The sequence below is a fragment of the Ylistrum balloti genome, unplaced genomic scaffold (assembly GCF_031769215.1).
Source record: "Ylistrum balloti isolate Yb309-2 unplaced genomic scaffold, AGI_CSIRO_Ybal_v1 Utg370708, whole genome shotgun sequence".
In the NCBI taxonomy this organism is placed as follows: Eukaryota; Metazoa; Mollusca; class Bivalvia; order Pectinida; family Pectinidae; genus Ylistrum; species Ylistrum balloti.
In genome coordinates this window covers 81939-98229 of record NW_026782424.1, presented here as the reverse complement: position 1 = coordinate 98229, position 16291 = coordinate 81939, and the positions used below count along the sequence as shown (strand labels likewise).

General features: G+C 39.1%; 1 protein-coding gene across 1 annotated transcript; it reads left to right on the top strand.

The window, feature by feature from the left end:
- The first annotated feature begins 172 nt into the window (after positions 1-172).
- LOC132557699 (mucin-2-like) lies at positions 173-13400 on the top strand. The gene is made up of 7 exons (XM_060222220.1): positions 173-7285; positions 8492-8645; positions 8735-9015; positions 9524-9680; positions 10245-10268; positions 10555-10560; positions 13336-13400. Exons 1-7 carry the CDS (start codon positions 173-175, stop codon positions 13398-13400), a joined length of 7800 nt encoding a protein of 2599 aa, XP_060078203.1.
- The last annotated feature ends 2891 nt before the right edge of the window (positions 13401-16291 follow it).

Here is a 16291-nt window from a genome sequence, read left to right as displayed (position 1 = left end):
GTCAACTTCTGAGTGGACTAAAAGTGCCTCCTCTACAATACATAATTGGGAAACTACCACACAGAAACCAACGGACCAAACAACTTACCTAACCACAAAGGGTACAACTGAGTCATCACCGATTACAGTACCAACATCCACCAACCCGACCACGACGATTTCAACAACTGAAATGAATTGGCCGTCAACTTCTGACTTCACTAAAAGTACCTTCTCTACAATGCCTAATTGGGAAACCACCACACAGAAACCAACGGACCAAACAACTTCTCCAACAACTAAGGGTACAACTGGGCCTTTACCGTCAACAGAACAAACAACAACACATCCCGCTACAACGATCGCAACAACTGAAATGAATTGGCCGTCAACTTCTGAGTGGACTAAAAGTGCCTTCTCTACCATACATAATTGGGAAACTACCACACAGAAACCAACGGACCAAACAACTTACCTAACCACAAAGGGTACAACTGGGTCACCACCGACAACAGAACCAACATCTACCAACCTCAGAACGACGATCTCAACAACTAAAATGAATTGGCCGTCAACTTCTGACTTTACTGAAAGTACCTTCTCTACAATGCCTAATTGGGAAACCACCACACAGAAACCAACGGACCAAACAACTTCTCCAACAACTAAGGGTACAACTGGGCCTTTACCGTCAACAGAACAAACAACAACACATCCCGCTACAACGATCGCAACAACTGAAATGAATTGGCCGTCAACTTCCGAGTGGACTGAAAGTGTCTCCTCTACAATGCATAATTGGGAAACCTCCACTAAGAAACCAACGGACCAAACAACTTCTCCAACAACTAAGGGTACAACTGGGCCATCACCGACTACAGTACCAACATTCACCAACCCGACCACGACGATTTCAACAACTAAAATAAATTGGCCGTCAACTTCCGAGTTGACTGAAAGTGTCTCCTCTACAATGCATAATTGGGAAACCACCACACAGAAACCAACGGACCAAACAACTTCTCCAACAACTAAGGGTACAACTGGGACATCACCGACAACAGAACCAACATCACCAACCCGAACGACGATCGCAACAACTAAAATGAATTGGCCGTCAACTTCTGACTTCACTGAAAGTACCTTCTCTACAATGCCTAATTGGGAAACCTCCACTCAGAAACCAACGGACCAAACAACTTCTCCAACAACTAAGGGTACAACTGGGTCATCACCGACAACAGAACCAACATCTACCAACCTCAGAACGACGATCTCAACAACTGAAATGAATTGGCCGTCAACTTCTGACTTCACTGAAAGTACCTTCTCTACAATGCCTAATTGGGAAACCTCCACTCAGAAACCAACGGAGCTAACAACTTCTCCAACAACTAAGGGTACAACTGGGTCTTTACCGACAACAAAACAAACATCTACCAACCCGACCACGACGATTTCAACAACTGAAATGAATTGGCCGTCAACTTCCGAGTGGACTGAAAGTGTCTCCTCTACAATGCATAATTGGGAAACCAACACACAGAAACCAACGGACCAAACAACTTCTCCAACAACTAAGGGTACAACTGGGCCATCACCGACTACAGTACCAACATCAACCGTCCCGACCACGACGATTTCAACAACTAAAATAAATTGGCCGTCAACTTCTGACTTTACTGAAAGTACCTTCTCTACAATGCCTAATTGGGAAACCACCACACAGAAACCAACGGACCAAACAACTTCTCCAACAACTAAGGGTACAACTGGGCCATCACCGACAACAGAACCAACATCCACCAACCCGACCACGACGATCGCAACAACTAAAATTAATTGGCCGTCAACTTCTGACTTCACTGAAAGTACCTTCTCTACAATGCCTAATTGGGAAACCACCACACAGAAACCAACGGACCAAACAACTTCTCCAACAACTAAGGGTACAACTGGGCCATCACCGACAACAGAACAAACATCCACCAACCCGACCACGACGATTTCAACAACTAAAATGAATTGGCCGTCAACTTCCGAGTGGACTGAAAGTGTCTCCTCTACAATGCATAATTGGGAAACCTCCACTAAGAAACCAACGGACCAAACAACTTCTCCAACAACTAAGGGTACAACTGGGCCATCACCGACTACAGTACCAACATCAACCGTCCCGACCACGACGATTTCAACAACTAAAATGAATTGGCCGTCAACTTCCGAGTGGACTGAAAGTGTCTCCTCTACAATGCATAATTGGGAAACCAACACACAGAAACCAACGGACCAAACAACTTCTCCAACAACTAAGAGTACAACTGGGCCATCACCGACTACAGAACCAACATCCACCAACCCGACCACGACGATCGCAACAACTAAAATGAATTGGCTGTCAACTTCTGACTTCACTGAAAGTACCTTCTCTACAATGCCTAATTGGGAAACCTCCACTCAGAAACCAACGGACCAAACAACTTCTCCAACAACTAAGGGTACAACTGGGCCATCACCGACAAGAGAACCAACATCCACCAACCCGACCACGACGATCGCAACAACTAAAATGAATTGGCTGTCAACTTCTGACTTCACTGAAAGTACCTTCTCTACAATGCCTAATTGGGAAACCTCCACTCAGAAACCAACGGACCAAACAACTTACCTTACCACAAAGGGTACAACTGGGCCATCACCGACTACAGTACCAACATCCACCGTCCCGACCACGACGATTTCAACAACTAAAATGAATTGGCCGTCAACTTCCGAGTGGACTGAAAGTGTGTCCTCTACAATGCATAATTGGGAAACCAACACACAGAAACCAACGGACCAAACAACATCTCCAACAACTAAGAGTACCACTGGGCCATCACCGACTACAGAACCAACATCCATCAACCCGACCAAGACGATCGCAACAACTAAAATGAATTGGCCGTCAACTTCCGAGTTGAGTGAAAGTGCCTCCTCTACAATGCCTAATTGGGAAACCACCACTCAGAAACCAACGGACCAAACAACTTCTACAACAACTAAGGGTACAACTGGGCCATCACCGACTACAGAACAAACAACACATCCCGCTACAACGATCACAACAACTAAAATGAATTGGCCGTCAACTTCTGACTTCACTGAAAGTACCTTCTCTACAATGCCTAATTGGGAAACCACCACACAGAAACCAACGGACCAAACAACTTCTCCAACAACTAAGGGTACAACTGGGCCATCACCGACAACAGAACAAACAACAACACATCCCGCTACAACGATCGCAACAACTAAAATGAATTGGCCGTCAACTTCCGAGTGGACTGAAAGTGTCTCCTCTACAATGCATAATTGGGAAACCTCCACTCAGAAACCAACGGACCAAACAACTTCTGCAACAACTAAGGGTACAACTGGGCCTTTACCGACAACAGAACAAACATCCACCAACCCGACCACGACGATTTCAACAACTAAAATGAATTGGCCGTCAACTTCTGAGTGGACTGAAAGTGTCTCCTCTACAATGCATAACTGGGAAACCACCACACAGAAACCAACAGACCAAACAACTTACCCAACAACTAAGGGTACAACTGGGCCATCACCGACATCAAAACCAACACCTACCAACCACAGAACGACGATCTCAACAACTAAAATGAATTGGCCGTCAACTTCTGACTTCACTGAAAGTGTCTCTTCTACAATGCAAAATTGGGAAACCACCACACAGAAACCAACAGACCAAACAACTTACACAACAACTAAGGGTACAACTGGGCCATCACCGACATCAAAACCAACACCTACCAACCTCAGAACGACGATCTCAACAACTGAAATGAATTGGCCGTCGACTTCTGACTTCACTGAAAGTAACTTCTCTACAATGCATAATTGGGAAACCACCACACAGAAACCAACAGACCAAACAAATTCTCCAACAACTAAGGGTACAACTGGGCCATCACCGACTACAGTACCAACATCCACCAACCCGACCACGACGATCGCAACAACTAAAATTAATTGGCCGTCAACTTCCGAGTGGACTGAAAGTGTGTCCTCTACAATGCATAATTGGGAAACCAACACACAGAAACCAACGGACCAAACAACATCTCCAACAACTAAGAGTACAACTGGGCCATCACCGACTACAGAACCAACATTCACCAACCCGACCACGACGATCGCAACAACTAAAATGAATTGGCCGTCAACTTCCGAGTTGAGTGAAAGTGCCTCCTCTACAATGCCTAATTGGGAAACCACCACTCAGAAACCAACGGACCAAACAACTTCTACAACAACTAAGGGTACAACTGGGCCATCACCGACTACAGAACAAACAACACATCCCGCTACAACGATCGCAACAACTAAAATGAATTGGCCGTCAACTTCTGACTTCACTGAAAGTACCTTCTCTACAATGCCTAATTGGGAAACCACCACACAGAAACCAAAGGACCAAACAACTTCTCCAACAACTAAGAGTACAACTGGGCCATCACCGACTACAGAACCAACATCCACCAACCCGACCACGACGATCGCAACAACTGAAATGAATTGGCCGCCAACTTCTGACTTCACTGAAAGTGTCTCCTCTACAATGCAAAATTTGGAAACCACCACACAGAAACCAACAGACCAAACAACTTACACATCAACTAAGAGTACAACTGGGCCATCACCGACTACAGAACCAACATCCACCAACCCGACCACGACGATCTCAACAACTGAAATGAATTGGCCGTCAACTTCTGACTTCACTGAAAGAAACTTCTCTACAATGCATAATTGGGAAACCACCACACAGAAACCAACTGACCAAACAAATTCTCCAACAACTAAGAGTACAACTGGGCCATCACCGACTACAGAACCAACATCCACCAACCAGACCACGACGATCGCAACAACTAAAATTAATTGGCCGTCAACTTCCGAGTGGACTGAAAGTGTGTCCTCTACAATGCATAATTGGGAAACCAACACACAGAAACCAACGGACCAAACAACATCTCCAACAACTAAGGGTACAACTGGGCCATCACCGACATCAAAACCAACACCTACCAACCTCAGAACGACGATCTCAACAACTGAAATGAATTGGCCGTCAACTTCTGACTTCACTGAAAGTAACTTCTCTACAATGCATAATTGGGAAACCACCACACAGAAACCAACGGACCAAACAAATTCTCCAACAACTAAGGGTACAACTGGGCCATCACCGACTACAGAACCAACATCCACCAACCCGACCACGACGATCGCAACAACTAAAATGAATTGGCTGTCAACTTCTGACTTCACTGAAAGTACCTTCTCTACAATGCCTTATTGGGAAACCTCCACACAGAAACCAACGGACCAAACAACTTCTCCAACAACTAAGGATACAACTGGGCCTTTACCGTCAACAGAACAATCAACAACACATCCCGCTACAGCGATCGCAACAACTGAAATGAATTGGCCGTCAACTTCTGACTTCACTGAAAGTGCCTCCTCTACAATGCATAATTGGAAATCCTCCACTAAGAAACCAACGGACCAAACAACTTCTCCAACAACTAAGGGTACAACTGGGCCATCAACAACTACAGTACCAACATTCACCAACCCGACCACGACGATTTCAACAACTAAAATTAATTGGCCGTCAACTTCCGAGTGGACTGAAAGTGTCTCCTCTACAATGCATAATTGGGAAACCAACACACAGAAACCAACGGACCAAACAACTTCTCCAACAACTAAGGGTACAACTGGGCCATCACCGACATCTAAACCAACACCTACCAACGTCAGAACAACGATCTCAACAACTAAAATGAATTGGCCGTCAACTTCTGACTTTACTGAAAGTACCTTCTCTACAATGCCTAATTGGGAAACCTCCACTCAGAAACCAACAGACCAAACAACTTACCCAACAACTAAGGGTACAACTGGGCCATCACCGACATCAAAACCAACACCTACCAACCTCAGAACGACGATCTCAACAACTGAAATGAATTGGCCGTCAGCTTCTGACTTCACTGAAAGTACCTTCTCTACATTGCCGAAATGGGAAACCTCCACTCAGAAACCAACAAAGCAAACATCTTCTCCAACAACTAAGGATACAACTGGGTCATCACCGACAACAGTACCAACAACAACACATCCCGCTACCACGATTTCAACAACTAAAATGAATTGGCCGTCAACTTCCGAATGGACTGAAAGTGCCTTCTCTACAATGCCTAATTGGAAAACCACCACACAGAAACCAACAGACCAAACAACTTACCTAACATTTAAGGGAACAACTGGGCCATCCCCGACAACAGTACCAACATCCACCAACCTCAGAACGACTATCTCAACAACTAAAATGAATTGGCCATCAACTTCCGAGTGGACTGAAAGTGCCTCCTCTACAATGCATAATTACGAAACCACCACTCAGAAATCAACAGGCCAAACAACTTACCTAACCACTAAGGGTAGAACTGGGCCATCACCGACAGCGGAACGTTCAACCACCATCCCTACAACAACTGGGTCCTCGCCTACAATTGAATCAACATCAACGACGATATCAACAATTACATTGAATTGGCAGTCAACTCAACCATCACCGACAACGGAGCCGACAACTGCAACTCCTGATATTACAACACCGCAATCTACAATGAATTGGATGTCGACATCTGATTGGACTGCGAGTACCTCTTTGGTAGTTCATACCTCGGGAACCACAACTCCCAAACTGTCAACTAGAAATACTTACGGTATCTTTAGGTCATCACCTACACCAGAAAAAGCAGACACGATCACCACAATGAATACTAACATGAAATCGACATCTGAAAGAACCTCCTGGGAAACCGTCACCGCTTCCCCCACCGTTATATTCACTTATCCATCACTGCCAACAATACACCAATCAACCAGTATTCCCTCGATGTCGACCTCTGACTTGGCTGCAAGCACTTCCTCGCAAACTACACCGACGCCAATACCAACCCCAACAATCACCGGGCAATGTGTGGGCGAGAAAGTGCCCCCTCTCGACATCAGTATCTTACGTGAAATCAATGGTGATTTTGATTATGAAAATGGTCATTTCTACATGCTACCAGATGTAAAGACGGCTTCATTAGTGTTTAATATCAGTGCCGACAGCAATGGGGTAATTTTTGATTCGCTCGGTGTTGAATTCAATCAGATAACTAAAGCGGACATCGAGATTCTCGACCCAGCAGGTTTCGTTATCGAACCATCATTTACGGTAAGACTCTTCTATACATTTTAACAACTCTTGTCATATCAAAGTAGATACAACCTATGACTGTCAACTGATAACGGATATCCCCGTTGATGCCAAGCGTTCATACATCACTTGTTTTTGTTTCTGTCCTAAATACCTCAACGTTCTATGTTTGAATTGACCCTTGTCATGCCCCATCTCCTCATAAATACATGTATTCCGTGACCAGGCTACCAAGTAAAAAGGACGTGTTCATGAAACACTATGCCCCTTGTTACAAAAAAAGACTGAAGTGGGAGGCATGTGCTAAATGCATGTACTTTTTAAATTCAAATGTAGGTCAAAAGTCAAGGTCAAGGTCACATTGTCAAAACCATTGGTACCACTGGCATGGTCTTGTCAGAAGGAACACACATGCCAAATAAACTCTACCTCCTAAGGTGCAATAGCTATGGGCAACGTGGAAGTTTACAACAGAGAAATACGCAGCACAAAAACACACAATAATGTGATATTTTTGTATTGGTTCCTAAATTTAGTTGAACTCCTGGCAAGATATATCTAATCATAAGACTTCTTACGACAAGGAAATCGGTTACTTTGGACTATAGTACAACTACTGTATATTGTAATTACTATTCTGTACAACTCTTATACATCAGTTCTCAGCGTAATAGGGCAATATCTCAACCACTAAGAACTCTTCATTGTATTTCGTAAATAATGGTTCTCGAAGCAATTGACCTATCAAATTATATACCTACATAAATTACACCATTAAGTATCAGTAAAACAATCGGTGAACAATGGGATATTACAAAAAAAACATCTATGTATTCACTGGGTATGCAACGTTTCTGCCGAAAAAAATATGTATTCACATCTGCACATGGTCCCTAAAATTCCATGTGAAGTTTCATTGAAATTTAGAATAGACAAGCTTATCCAAATAAACCCTTCGTTGCGGTGGGGCGGAGTGGTGTTGGGGGGATACACATCTGTCACATTTGTGTAGAGGAATCAAAGCTACAATTGACATGTGTGATACTTGGTTTGACGTAATTGTTGGTATAATGATACCAACAGAATAAACATTCTTCAGATCTCAATGTCTTGTATTGATATGTTGTCTTGTAGAAATCTTATCATATTTCCATTTAATTTGACGATACGGTTAATTCAACTTTTATTTTAAAACTGACATATACAATCTTCTTTACTCTTCAGGTGTTGGGGCTTGAAGGAGAACCATCCCAAATAAGAACGGTGAATTTAAATAATTTGTCTGGTGGCATTGCACTTCGCATGAAACTCACACTTGCATCTAATCACACTTCGGCCTACATAGCAGATGTATCAATCATGGCTTGCTATACGCCAGGTGAGTCATTTTCAATATGAGTTACCTGTTTTGCTTATGCGAATGTCAATGGATATCGTTGTAATTTCATAATTCTTTGTGTTGAACAGTGTGCGAGAAGATCGTTATGGACGAATCTTTCAGTGACTGTTTAGATATATCTACGAACCTGCTAGGTGTTGATCCCTTCAACGTTCTGATGCAAACCCAGGCCCAACTGACAATGTCGATGACGTCACTGGTAACTAACGGAGAACCAGAGTTCTATCTCTCCATGTATTTTACAAATGTCACCACCTTACCAGTGTGCCGTGTAGAATTCGTGGCGGTAAATGTTACCAATGTGTTACTGAGTTACGTCGTGAGTGGTTCTACTGAACTAATTGAAGTGGTAAGTTAATGCATGATGTACTATTAAAGAAAAATCTAAATCAAGATAGGGATTTGCGCTAACGTTATAATTCAGGAAATTTCGTATTATTTATATATAAGATGATTTAAGAATAAGGTCGAGTAAGATAGAACAGGAATCAGTTCTATCCAACAATACAGTAAGCTGAGATTGAGACACAGAAGTGAATCGCTCCTTTTAAAACAAATTCATAATTGGGATAAGTTTAGCCCGATAAAATATTTAAGCAAGTTGTTAAAAACACACACGTGATTGTCATGTTTCCATACTAATTATAATTGGATAGTGTATAGCTAAAGAAGGAGTAAGTCTTTGTCAAACATCTGTTTTGTCCTTCTGAGGGGGGGGGGGGTCCTTTCGGGACACCTGCTCTTAATTCTCCTTGTACTTTTTAATTAGCTAATCTTTCTTTTGTTCATTTTTGCTGAAGTTCTATCTAATTTGAGTTTGGATTATGATTATATTGATATGCTGATTCTTTTTAAAGAGTCAACACTTGTACTACGGCGGGAACGACGAGGTCCATGTCTCTATTGACCTGAATGACACGCCAAGGGTATCAGGATTCACTCTAAAGTATTATGGAGAACCAAGCAGCGTGATGGAAATTAAAGACTTTGTTATCGTCGCTTGCGATGCATTCAGTAAGTTCCATGGTTAATTCATGGTTGTTCATTTATTCTAAATTCAGTTTAAACCGTTTGTCAATGATATCAGAAAAAATAGCCCAGTGTTAGCTTGATTCCTATAACAGATATTATTATTGTTATATAAGTCCGAATGTACAAGTGGTACTTAGAATTAAGGAGTAACGAAGATTAGCCATATCGTACCTGTTAGGTTCTTCACACATATGATCATATAATGAACCGTCAACTGTTTTTCTATGTGATGTATAACTGTTATGTACTGTTACATCGTTAATGTTGGGGGTGTTTTCGTCGATGTCGTGGGTATTATAATCCAAACATTCGTAGGTTTATGAAGGTCCAGAATTAACTAAACAACAAATCCATGAGTAGGGGCTTACAAAGGGGTCGCCTGTTGCTTAATACCCTGTGATTTTTTTTCCATAAAATCTTTGAGAAACGAAAAAATGTGAAATGAAAAATATCAACATACACATAGTTTTTTCGAAAGAATAAAAAGAAAAAGAAATATGAGCCCCCAAAATATATTACATTGATATGTTTTTTTCCTCTTTTCAGATATGACATTACTTACAGCATCAGGTATTTATGGGATGTTCTTATCTAAATTGTATTCTTATTTCTTAATTTCATACATCTACGTTTATCTCCTATCATACACACCTAAAACTCTCGCACAAACACAAACCATCATTATGTCAAACACCGATCGCAGGGTTTAGATATTCATGAAAACGAGCACAAGTCGCGAATCGTGCAATAACTAAGGTGACTACGTACCAGCTATGGCGTGATTGGTGGATTTTTCGATGTGAGGCAGGTAAGTATAAGGTAGGTATAATTATTAATGACATTTTTATTTTTGTAGAGACAGGTAAGTATTTTGCAGGTTACCCGGTATAGGTAGGTATAATTAATATACCTTTGTTCATTTTTCAGCTACGTTTAATATGTTTATTTGCTTTTTGCTGTTTTTATCACCCCGGTAACAGCCACAGTCATTTTGTGGCGGGATTTCCTCGTAGTAGCTGTACCTCACTGAACAACATACAGGAGGACCGTTGTATGCCAAACAGAGCATATAGTGTTAAGTGTCCTACCCTAAGATAAAGCCAAGTCAGCACAGACCGGTCCTATTCTCAGCTTTTTTAAAAACACAAACGGACTCCAACAGAGAGCGTTGAACAACTCATCACGGATCTCACGGACACTTCCACATATTCACTGCTAAAATTAGGTGAGTAACGCTAATGTGAGAATTGTATTGACTTAAAGATTAAGAAGGAAGGTTCCCTTTCCTATTATCAATAGATAGGCATAGAATAGGTAGGTACCAGCTTATTTTTTTCTTATTGAACAAATTATAACCGTATAATCAATTACTGACTATGTTATCATATTTTTGCGATTCAATTGTTGATTAAAATTGCTTTAAAATAACAGTTCGTAAACACATATATTTGTGGATTAAGTGTATCCATTAAAACAAATACCCGACGAAATTTGAGGAATGTACAGTATATTTAGCAAATATGTTCTCGTGTCCAGTATGTTACGAAGGTACATAAATAAATCTCATTGTTGTAGACACAAGATTGTCAACAGTTAAGTGTTCAAGTCGTCACATCATCAGGGATTGCTTTTAGTGGGCGTTAAACATTTCGGCGTAACGAGTATAACAACATGCGTTCGATATTTTGATAAATCGAGCGTTTGGGGGGAAAAAGAAAGAAAGGAAAAGGAAATTACAACACAGTGTTGTTATTTAATATTCCAGCCGTTGGATTTTAAATTTAACAACACACTTTGTAAAATTAAGAGCAAGTTGATGTTAACTCAAAACTTTGATCAGCTGTTTTTGAAACATGAAACATATCTCGTTTCTTCAATTTTTTCGGATCGTCCAGTATGCTCATATCAGAGTTCCGAAATGTTGTCAAACGTTCTGTCATAGTTTACTGTCACGATAAATGCTTCTGCATGTATTGAGCTCGCAGGAGGAGCGAAAGGTAAGTTTTTACTTCCCAATTATCCCGAATACCTACCAGTAGCTTGAGCTGAAGAAGTTCCTGACTTCTCTTCTTCAATATACCGCTTGTTTTAATAGTAAATTGTAATAGTTCATTTGCTATTTGGTCACTGGGTCAGACTGCATCATATGCTGTAAAAAATACGTTAGATGTTTTCAAATGTAGTAACAAAAAAAAATTATATTAAAGACAAGTTTTAAATACATAATTAGTCATTATTGAAGGTTTTGATATGATTCTAACTCTTTCTAACTTTTTTAATGTATTCTTTTGAAGCTCTGGGCCTGATATATCACTTAAATTCATCCGTCTTCCTTTAGAGGCAAAGTCAGAAGCAGTTTTCACATGTTCCGTCAAATGCTGGCCTGTCATGTTAAAATTTTCATAATTAATTTTTGGAAAATTTCCTTTAAAAAATGAGAAAAAGGTGTGAATTATCCATGATTTATTTCGTTTGCTATAGATATACACATCCCAACAAACCTTTATAAACCGATGTAGCGCATTAACATATAATTGCTGGTAGGAATAAATGAAAGTGTGAATACTGCTTAAGGTCAGCAATGAACGTGTACCACTTGGCGAAATTTTCAACCTTTATTCGCTTGTTTCTTTCACTAAAAACCAAGTTTCATTATATATTACTAAAATGTTCATCGCTGGCCGCTAGGGGGCACTCTCTTATTTTGCGAGAGTGAATGCTTCAATAAAACCGAAGCACACACTTGTAGTAAAAAGTATGTTTTAATTTCCATACACTTAATGAATCACTCGCCTCGTTTACAACAGGAGTCATCCGTAAATGATCCTAGTTTTTAATAAGACGTTAAACAATATCACACCAAATTACCGTACGCGTGCCTCGTGCTTGTTTCTCTGTGTTAATATTCACCAATACAAGGTGACTGGGTGGGTATGACCGTATCTATCAAGCCGACACAGACCATTGATATTCGTCGGTGAAACAGCGTCTAGCAACAGGAAGAGTCAGAAAAAACAAGAAACCTTCAATCAAAAAATTCCATATAATAGCAAAATTATCAATGATGGAGATATACAAATGATGTAAAATATTCAGACATTGTGAAGCATCATGAATGTCTGCCAAAAGCATAATTACCTATAAATGTTTTGTTTAGTCATCAGTATAATACAGCATTGTTTTAACTGAACATTTTCTTCACAGGACACCTTAAATGTTGGAGAAAACAGTTTATATTTAAATGTATTAACTTTGTTTTTTAAAGATGGATTCCTTTGTTTTGATAATCTGTGGAATCCTCGGGTATGCTGCATTTGTTCAAATGCACAATCTGTGCATTCTAACAGATCATCAGCACACCAATTAAGTCAGGCTAGTGTGAATCAGATGTGGGATAAACATAACTGAACATTAAGCTCTATTTGATTCATGTATGCTGAAGATGACCCAGGGGCCATGAAATTCACAACTTTGGTAAGCACCTTAAGATGCTTCATGGTATGAAGAATGTTTGATTCTACAATACCTGGGTGTTGAGAAGAAGATTTTTTGAAATATGAGTCAATTTGATCCCACCCTTCAGGGCCCTGTGGGATGTGGTCTGTATAATTCACAATTTTGGTTCATCTTACGCTAGGAAATGTTTCTACAAAGGTGCTTGCAATAGGTCACCATGAGACTTTGTCTCAGACGGCCCAATAATAACTTGTCAAATTCAAGGTGATCACTTTTCAGCCATTTTGCTTTTTTGATCGGTACAAAATTCAAATGGCCTAACTACGGACCAAAGAAAAAGATATAAGTAAAAGAAATATTCCTGCATTACTTCAAAAAACGATAGCAAGGATTGTTTATGGATGAACATATCTGAGATGAAGGGCAATTTGAACAGCTCACCATCTAATGATGGGCTAGAAATATCTGAAATGTTCACACCTGAAGCCTGAGGAACATCATTTAGACAAGATCATAGAATAAGACAACACAGTGTCTGCAAGGACCAAATAATATTTCCTACAAGCCACATACTTTAATACTTCAACTGTGTGCTACGCAAATCATACTGAAGACTGGAACTTGTTTTAGCTGGATCGAAACAGCTGTCCATCTGTGTAACTGGTGTACTGAAGACCATGATGATGGGATCAAAATAGAGCAATTTGATCACAGGATCATGTGTTGTCCATTGTGTACCTGAGAAATATTGCAGAAGTAATGTATCCAACAACAGCATCCTACATGTAATTCTTAGGCTATGTGTATGACAATGAGCAACCAGAAAAACTGACTTTGATTGATTATCTTCTAACTTTTAGCCTAGAAATAAAGTAGTTTTCAAAGGTTTTTAAAGGTTCTTGAACATGTGTTTTCCTGCCTTATATTATAACCACAGGTAAAAAGGACCACAAGTTCATATGGTTTGGAACACTAATTTAATTTGATTTTTCTGGGTTATGTGTTTTAGTTTTCTATAATATTTTATTTTTCTATAATATTTTAAGGCACTCCTCTTGAAGTTTTAATTTTTGCTTGCCTAGGCTTGCATAAAATAAAAAAATCATTTTATTCACATTTCATAAAATCTCATATGAAATAACCTCATTTAAGATCTTGTATATACAGGTAGGTTTTAACTATTTCGTTTTTAAGATGTGTGATATATTATTATCTATTCACCATTACTTGTGTCTGTAACTGAAGCTACAAAGTTTTAATAAAATATTAACCATACTTAATACATTTATGTGTTCCATCTTTATAATCAGATTAAAGTTAATATTGAAGATCAACAAACAATTTTGACAGCTGATTGCCGAATAACTCAACAGCTAAACGTAATCCGCTTCATAAGTAGCATCATTGAGATCACTGTTAGTTTGATGATTTTAATGAAAATATATTTTGTGATATTAACTTTTTGTAGTCTTACTATCTGCAAGAATTAAGATTATAGTTATAAACAAAATATTGAACAATATCTGTTTCAGATATGCACGGATACCTAATTAGAGCCTTATATAGATTAAAACTGCTATTACTTACTAATCTCGACTTCAGAACACACATATGAATAAAAACATATGTATGATTGTTGCTTGAATAACTGTAACTATATATTTACCTTTGATATGAACAAAAGCATTAGAGATTACATTAATTTTTTTGCATAATAACAATGATCTGATCACATTTCCAAATTAAAACTTGGCCACTATCATGGTGAAAGACCAATGAGTAAATTCTTATATCATTACTGTCTTTCTCATTTGATACCAAGTAAGAGTTTATATGGTTATTGGGTTGATATCTCAGTTATGTCAAAAATGTGACCCAGAAATAATGTTCCTAAAGGTGTGCCATCCTCAAGAGTCCATTCTTACATAACAAATGTGTTGATCTCTTTATATCAATAAATTATATATATATATATATGTTATGAGGGGGGATTTCCACCGTTTTAAAGGTATAACTGGAAAATTATGTTCAGAGGGGCCAGTTCATCATAAACGTGTTTATCTCTTACTGTCCAGCATATGGTTAAGGAGTAGGGATCTCAATTGCTTCAAAGATATTACCAAGAAAGTGAGTTACTAGGAGTGAGGCCAGACAGGCCAGACCCCAGGGTCAATTCATATATCATGATTGTTTTTATCTCTTCATGCACAGCATGTTATTTATAGTTATGGAATGGGGATCTCAACTGTTTCAAAGAAACATGGGGTGGAGCTAGGCCCAGGGCCAATTTTAAATTACCTGCTGTATCGAAACATAGGAAATCAAGCAATAAGATAGCTCTCTGACAGCCATTTTGTATACCTGGTAACTGATGAGATAAAATTAATGATTTATGATGTATTCTATAAATCTTCAATGAAATGAAAGCGAATTAAGTTTTTGTTTATCATATCATTAACTTGCTTATTTTGCAAGTATAAGTGAAAATACCACAATCAAATATTTTTGCTCTTTCGCCAATATTCTGTTTTAATTGACAGAAAAAAAATAGAATAACTTACCAGTTTATACATAGACAATTCAAGCTCCATGTAGATCTGAATTATGGAAAAAAAACTTGGCACTATTAATGGCATAATTATTAAAGTCTAAATAATAAGAAATTGTAGATGACAATCAGAATCTGAAATGTGTATTTAGATTCTATGTTTTCTTATGACAGATTATATACTTGGTTAGAAATTAAGCTCAATGTGGAGTTGAACAATTAACTCTAAACATAGCACAAGTTACCAATTAAAGTCCAGTTAACAGTAGCAAACTGCAGGTGAAAATAAGAATTTAAAATGAGTGTTGGAATGGCCATATTGACATATAAAAACATTCCAAAATTGGTTTATGATGACAACTTATAAAGTTCCAAGCTAACCAGAAATTTAATATGCTGCAATTAATCACTAAATTCAGTTTAACTTTTAACTTATGTGAAAATCTGTCTTGATGGTTATATATAGATATTCTGTTTTGTTATGATTGTTTTTTGTATTTGATGAGAAATTGACCTCGGTGTGGAGCTAAAGACAAAACTTTAACAAGGTGTGGAGTGTTACACAATTTTTTTCTAATCTTATTGACAT